Raw genomic sequence first — 8,092 nt, forward strand, 5'->3', positions numbered from 1 at the left:
GCTTCCTTTTCGACGTATTTAATGTGTTTGTAATGATTGTACACAGGAGTAAAAATATTAAACAGTGTATTATTAAAGGTTGATTTTTAACAGTGATTATGTTAAAGGTATTGATAAATGAGTGTGTGGAAATTGGATTAAATATTATAAGATCAAACTTTTGCCAGCAGATTAGGCCCTCCTCATTCCTGGAATATAAAACAAGATTGAAGGCATTACTGACAAATGTTCCAACACCTGCTGTAGTAACGTTACATCTCAATAAGTTAGAATATCTGAAAAAATAAATAAATAAATACTGTATTTGTAAAGTCAAGAGCCAAACGGATAGATTCATTACACACAGTGAAATGTCAAGATGTCATCTCTGTTTTGTTGCATGTGGTGTACTTCTAATTAACATCCAATATGTAGATTCTCAGATTTGCTTTTATATGAATATTAAGAGGAAGATGAGATGCCAATGATGGAAACGGGTAGAAGGCTCTTATTAAAGCCACCTGGACTTCCTTAAAACCTCAGCAGAACAACAGACCAACCACCTTCATGCTTCTCTGTTGATGCAGTAATTCATTCAGTGGGACTTAAAAGTTCTCTTTACATTGGTAATCTTGGTCTAAAAATGTGGTTTATTAGCTATAATTCAAAGTTTACATAAATAAATGTTTGAAATATATTAGTCTGTGTGTAATGAATCATTATCAGTTTCACTTTTTCAGCTTGTGTTAACAAAATATTTACTTTAGTTTTGCTGTGCTTTATTTTATGCATATTAGTTTTTCATGCCACAGAGAAGAGTGTACTTACTGGGAAGACATTTTGGAAGCCTCTGCAACCATTGGCCCGCACTGCCACAGGTGATGTGTGCTGGTCCAGTAAAAGTATAGCCAGACTTGCATTTAAACGAACTGATGGTCTCCATGGGGCGATACGTTTTTTTGTGAGAGTTAATCCAGAAGGCGTTGGGAACATTTGGTGACTGACATCTTATAGCTGTGAAGACAAAAGAGATTTTGTAATTTTAACTATAAGGAGTGGGGCATAAACTGCAGATAGTTGCCTAAAACTCTGTGACAGATCATGATCATAGACCTTTGCATTGTGGAGGAGGCGAGCTCCATGTCCCGTTGTCGGTGCACCAGATCTCCCTCGATCCCACCAGGCTCCCCACTGGGCACCCATAGCGAATCACATTCCTGAATGTGTATGGCGGCTCCTGGACATTTCTCCTCTGAGCGTTCGTCTCAGTTGGCTCTTGACACTCGACAGCTGCAGGGTGTGCAAGAGCTCTGAGATGATTCCAAGTATCAGCAACAGGTACCAAATGGACAGGCGAGTTAGCAGGCCTCACCTTCACAGACAGGAGGACGACCGTCCCAGCCGTTGCTCATGCAGTACCTGGTGGCCCGACCTACGAGTATAAACCTGGTGAGAGATCAATCAAAAAGTCAATTCCTAAAGTGTAAAGAACAATGGGAGATAAGGAAACACCATATTGCAGGGACTGTTTGTCTCACCCCTCATTACACACAGCTGTGGCTGTGTCTCCAAACTCTACGCCAGTGTAGGTGAACTGTCCGTTTGAAATTTCTCCAGCGTGGCCACACAGCTTTCCTTTTTACACAAAACAATACAGTAATGTTACGCAGGGTGAATGAGTGAACCTTTTCACATTTAACCTCAATACAACAAATAGCAATGTGTGTTTGTCTGATTTAAGAGCTATGATAACCTCTTTAGCTCATGACAAACTTGCTGATTGTTTTTGTTTTTTTCCAGGATCATTTTAAAGTAAAGACAAGGTTCAAAATTTAAGAGCTGATTTCTGTCAGTCAAGCAGTTAACCAGCAACATAATGATCCTAAAAATATCTTCAGCTGAGGAAGCTTCAGATTTATAAATTTATAAATCATAAGCACAAATTTGCGAACTGAAGAACTATAAACATTCAGTCACTTTTTTCTCCCAAACAGTTATAAATACTTTCATGAATTTCAAAAACGAGTCTTTGGGAACATTTCAAAAGCTTTCATGAGGAGTCACTCTCTTTTTTACAGCTTTACGTGATTATTCAGTACTTTAAGTATTCTGGAAGCATACATAAGACTTGGGAAAAATGGCTTGGATGTTAAATGTAAACTTTCCTACGTTCACATCTTAGCTTCAGAGGCGTCCATTTTCCATTGTCACATGTGCGAGTCCTGCTGCCACCCACTGGAATATATCCCACATCACAGCTGTAGTAGACTTTGTCGCCAGAAGAAAACGAGGTCATCGTGATGTACTTGTCAGCAAGGTTGGCGTTGGAGCCGCTGACAATGAGTGGTGCATCACATCCACCCGCTGTGTATTTCAAAAAGAGGTGAAAAGTTCACGTCATGGGAAAAAAATAAAAATCATCTAACGTATTGCATAAGAGCACAAAACAAAACCTGATCTAGTCTTTACCAGTGTGACCATTTAAAAATCAAGTGTATGAAAAGACAGTGGATGGAAAAGTGATCATCAGTGATCGTCTATAAAAGCAGACGTTTTGGAAGACCTTGGAAAGAATATGAAATGTTAAATTACAAGGTACAGCAGCTTCAGAAAAAACAAGAAGGACTTCTTTGGAAGGCTTCCCAAAATTAAATGTTTTTTTTTTTTAATTAACTTATTCTGTAACAACTTTCCTTGGCACATGAGACCAAGGAGCGATGTCGGGCAAAAACCGGGAACATAGCACAAACACCATAATTCATAACATGCATGAATACAAGCACATTATGTGATGTGGGCTTGTTCTGCTGCTACAGCAGGGGTCCCAAGCCAAGCACACCTGCATAAGTGACCGCATTACCATATTAGCATGTATCTATTTGCGACAGAAGATGGCCAATCAACCATTTATTTAAGCCAGATGTGCAGCAGCAGGGAGACGTGCAGGACGGTGAAAGCTGAGGACCAGGTTTGGATCCTTCAGGAATCACTGAGTAAACCATGTATAACGCTGTATACTGAAGTATTTTAGAGTTAAATCCAAGTCAGACTTTAAGATATTAGGAGAACAGTTAATGGTGACGATAATGTTGAATAAAGCCATGTGAATATCAGCTGCATTTAATCCACAACTTCCTGCATTCACAAAAATCCATGTCAGGCAACAGTGTAAAATAGGACTCTATAGCAGCAGACATGTTCTAAGAGCGACAAGTCATGCTTATCTGACAATCCAGTGGATAAGTATGGATTCACCACTTGCCAGAACAGGACTTTCCTGACTGCTCTGTGTCAACAGTAAGGTTGGGACACAAGGGATTATGGTGTGGAGCTGCCTGTCAGGAACTGGGTTTGGTTCTTCAGTACCAGGAAAAGAAACACCTAAAATTCCAGCATTCCAAGGTATTTTGGACATCATTGCTCAACTTTGTGGGAACAGTCAGAGGGTGGATAGCTCTTTAAAGACATAGAGGGGCAAGTTTGATGTGGAAGGGCTTGATTGGCCAGCTCAAAGTCCTGACCTCAACGAAGATGAATTAAATTGAAACTGGGAACAAGGCCTTATTGTCCTAACACAGTTCTAGAAATATGGTCAAAAGTTTCCATAAACACATTCCTAAACCTTATGGAAAGACTTTCCAGAAGAGTTGAAGCTAGTATAGATGTAAAGGGTGGGCAGACACATTGATCTTACAATAGCAAATTGAATTTCATACACCCGCGTACAGTAAAAAGAAATAATGACAGTGGGAAATAATGTTTTTATACATTTGAAAATGGATTTAAACGATTTTGGATCCTGGTAAAACCATTTCATTGATATCATGCCCCTATAAAAACACAAGAATTTAAATATCTACATTTCCCCCCCCCCAAAGATAGACTGTGGGAGTAGATCTTTCAGATAAAAAGGGATGGATGATGGCCAATTACTAAAACAGATTATATGACTGCCTAAGAAATATCATATGTGCTTACCAGGCCTAGCATCAGGGAACAGTAAACACTGAGGGAGTTTCGGCTGCCACTGGCCATCGGACCCACAGGTGATCTGCTGTGCTCCATCCAACTGGAAACCAGTGCTACAGGTGATGTTCATGGTGTCTCCAACATGGTGAACTGAAACCTCTCTGCCACTCTTCACTGAGTTGTTCACTACTGGACTGGAGCACGTCATTTCTTTCTCTGGTGAGACAGTTGAACTGGTAATTAGCCTCAGCAAAGAAGGAAGCATGGAAGTTTTTATTTGTGTAAACTTTAAAGCAAATTGTGTTTTTAACATGTTAAATATATATTACGTAACGAGACTTGTCCTATGACTGATTAATGAACCCTGTGGGGCGTATCCAAAGAAGTTCAACAGCAGATATGTCTTTTCCAGCCGTGGGAAGATGATATTCTTGTTCATGTATCTTTGTAACTAAACCCAACATTTGTAATAGTCAACAAGACCCTCAGTTTTTAAAAGGTTTTCTTCAAAGATTTCCCTTTATTTAGCTCCAAATATCTTCAGATCAACTATGAGTCACTTCCCTATCTCTGTAAAAAAAATAAAAGAGATTATGCTGCCACCATGTGTCACCATGGCAACAGTAATGGCAATGTGTAGCTGCAATAAAGCAATTGGTGCCACTAGATTTCCTTTATGTGCCTCAGAATAAGTGGGGGGTAAATCCAAATGCACTTAATACTTTCAGATTTTTATTCAATGTATCTATTTTTTTCTACTTCACATACGATCCTATTAAGATATACTGAAGTGAGTGGTTGCAACATGGAAAAATGGATTAATGTGAATACTTATTAAGGGATTTTGTTTTATAGGTTTGTGTTTTTAGTTTTTAATGGTTACTGCTCACTTCAGATGGGAAATGAGTGCGGTGGAAACAGTGGTATAATAACCTCTTCAGTAACACACCTTATTCAGCACAAGACGTGTATGATTAAATCAAAAATGACTAACTGATGAGCTCTTACAAAGATGGAAAAAATGCACAAAACAATTAGGGGATTAGATGAGCTGATGTCACTTCTCGTTGTATTAAAGCTTCGGTTGATCAGTGTCATAGTTCCCACCCATACAGAGTTGCTTTTCATCCTGTTGCAATTGCAGGGAGTCATTTCATAATCGTGGGATTTGAACACACAGTCGCCTACCTTCACATGATGGGAATTCACCAGTCCACCCAGACCTCTTACATATCATGTAGCTCATTCCCTTCAGCATGTATCTGTAAGCATGGAGATACAGTTTAATATATGCCACAATGTTTACATGTCTTACAAAAGTTGTTTCAGGAAAAGCTTACCCCTCGTTGCATTCGGCATAAACTTTCTCCCCAACGTACGTTTGACCTTCGTAGCGGAAGTGTCCATTGGGGAGATCGCCGGCGTTGCCACATGATATCTCTGTCAGAAGTTGGTATGAGGAACAATGAAAAGATGAGGACGGAAATCCCAAGATTGAGTTAGGGACAAAAATAAATAAATCGAATTCATAACGCCAATGAACTTAGCAAAAGGTAAGGCGTTGATCTCTTAATGAGCATTGAAAATGACAATACCATCCTGTGCAAAAAGTTTTGATTAATGTTACAATGATAAACTTCAATCTGTTTTATTGGGATTTTATACCCCAACCCCATACAAAGTGGTACATATTTGTTGAAAGTAAAATGTAATTGTTTTTAAGGGTGCCAGAGTAAAGAAGGCTAAATACAACATGTCACACTTCCAATTTAAAAAAAATAAATAAATTTGTTTTCATTCCATTCCTAAAGAGAGGAAAATATCGTACCTTGCTAAAGTACATCATGTAAACTTCATGGGAAAGTAAGTATTTTTTTTCAATCGTCTAAACATAATATGGAAGTTGGTTCTTATGGTCATATTCAAGCTGACATATGGGTTCTGATTAGGCTAAAAATTCAGATTAAGGTTACATTTTAAGCATAATATTCAAGCAAGTATTGCACTTTTCAATAAGCCCATATTTATATATTAAAAAATATATAAATATGGGCTTTTTTATGTAATATTCTAATGTTAAATGTGTTTTCATTGGCTGTAAGCAGATAATCATTCTAATTAATGGAAATAAATATTTGAAAACATCAGCCTGTGTGTAATTACTGCACATAGCGTATATCACTTCGTGAAATAAGTTACTGAAATGAATGAACTTTTCCATAATATTCTAATCCACTGAATAAGACAAAAGTTTAATTGACTGATAAAAGACAAAACAAAAAAGAACGTTTCCTCCTATGCTCAGCAGAGGGCGTAAAAGCGCTTATAAAATTGGTCCAAAATCGCACTTTAATTCTTTTAATAACCATTTAATCCTGTTAATTCAATTAAAAAATAAAAATAAAATAAAAAAGCCCGGTTATTTGTCACTCTTACTTTCGCATTTTAGAGTCAGTCGGCTCCACTTTCCATTCCGACACTCCACAGATCTGCTCCCCCTGGATGGAGTGAAGTCCTCGGCGCAGCCGTAGTAAACCTTCTCCCCGCTGCTGAACGTCTGTCTGGGTGTGAATTTCTTATCCAGTCGGGTGTGCGGGTACTTGAGCGGAGCGGAACACTTCTGTGCCACCTGAGCTGTTAATTTAGTCCATGAAACATTAAAAATATTTAATGTGAAAACTCTAACAAGACAGACGGACGCACGCTAATGAGTTTTAAAATATAAATGTATCTTTTAATTGTTTACCTGTTGCTAAAAAGACAAACGATAAAATCACAATGGTCCCAGCGGTGGCCCTCATGGTTGTTCTCCTGCACAAGAAGAGGTTATGAAACGCAAATACCAACGGGACAGTCAGATGGAGTGATTTATAGAAGGCTGGCACAGCCCTGCTGAGGGCAGAGCTTTCAGAGAAAAACAAATCAGATACAAGGAGACAGTGGGAAGCAAGGCAAGGACAAAACGTCAACAACTGGAATATTTTCAGAAGCATTTCAAAAGTATTTTTGGTAACACTTTATTTGAAGGGGTGTGCATAAGACTGACATGACACTGTCATAAACATTACATAACATCTATCATGAAGATGAAGACGTCTTTATGAATGTCTATGACGGTTGTCATGAAGTGTCATTCGGTAAATAATGGCACTTTTAATGCAAAGTTGCTCTAAAAGTTTCATTGAAAGTCCATTACAAGTGTCAGCTTTGCATGATTTTGTAAATTATGACAATTTAATGCAAAGTTGGCATTTTTAATGGACTTTCAATGCAACTTTTAGAGCAACTTTGCATTAAAAGTGTCATTATTTACCGAATGACACTTCATGACATCTGTCATAAACATTCATAAAGACTTCTTTATGTTCATGACAGATGTTATGTAATGTTTATGACAGTGTCAAGTCAGTCTTATGCCCACCCCTTCAAATAAAGTGTTACTGTATATTTTTAATACAAGCATTTATTTCTATTGTTGGAGAAACATGTAGTTATTTGTTCTATACCCTATAATGAAGTATTTTGAGATGTTTGAAAGTAGAAATGATACATATTAATAACACTTTTCTTTTTATATCAGTAAATAGTGTAGTCTTCCAGTCTCCAGTCAGCCTTACAAACATTAAACAGAAGGAAAAGAACAAATGGCTGGAAACACTTGACAGCTCCTCACTAAAACCCCCATTAAATCTAAACCAATAGTGTGAAGTTCCTTTTTACATCATGGAAACAATTAAAAATATAAAGCAATACAGCTGAATACCAACAAAAAACAAGTTTACTTCCTAAAACTGATACGAAAGTATGGAATACTAAGCAGTTACAATTTAAAGCCGTTATTCAAATCAAGATGTTTTTGTTAAATACATTTTGAATTTGAATTTTTGTGGTCTAAATCAGTCAGATATTATCAGTCTGGATCTTTGGACGGGGTTCAGTTCAGCACTTGTCACTTGTTGTGTAGGTATATCGTTTTCTTCCAAGTTCATGCAGCAGCTCATCCAGACATGCTGGATATGGAAACTATCCTTGAAAATGTTAAAACCCTTTGAAAAATCAACATTGAGAAAATGGCTTTAATCAAACAAGTCAAAGACACTTATTCAATTCTTGCAGCTAACGTGGCTTTTCTGTTTATTTTTAT

General features: G+C 37.6%; 1 protein-coding gene across 1 annotated transcript; it reads right to left on the minus strand.

The window, feature by feature from the left end:
* Positions 1–2: 2 nt before the first annotated feature.
* On the minus strand, positions 3–6,830 carry LOC106914718 (membrane cofactor protein). The gene is made up of 11 exons (XM_014981706.2): positions 6,695–6,830; positions 6,385–6,582; positions 5,289–5,388; positions 5,137–5,210; positions 3,958–4,164; positions 2,149–2,343; positions 1,518–1,614; positions 1,352–1,425; positions 1,093–1,269; positions 808–993; positions 3–188 (listed from the first exon to the last, which is right to left on the minus strand). The coding sequence occupies exons 1-11, from the start codon at positions 6,747–6,749 to the stop codon at positions 172–174; spliced, it is 1,380 nt and encodes a 459-aa protein (XP_014837192.2). The 5' UTR covers positions 6,750–6,830; the 3' UTR covers positions 3–171.
* Positions 6,831–8,092: the final 1,262 nt, after the last annotated feature.

The sequence above is a fragment of the Poecilia mexicana genome, unplaced genomic scaffold, assembly GCF_051168715.1.
Source record: "Poecilia mexicana isolate PSO_F unplaced genomic scaffold, ASM5116871v1 scaffold_7, whole genome shotgun sequence".
Classification (NCBI taxonomy): Eukaryota; Metazoa; Chordata; class Actinopteri; order Cyprinodontiformes; family Poeciliidae; genus Poecilia; species Poecilia mexicana.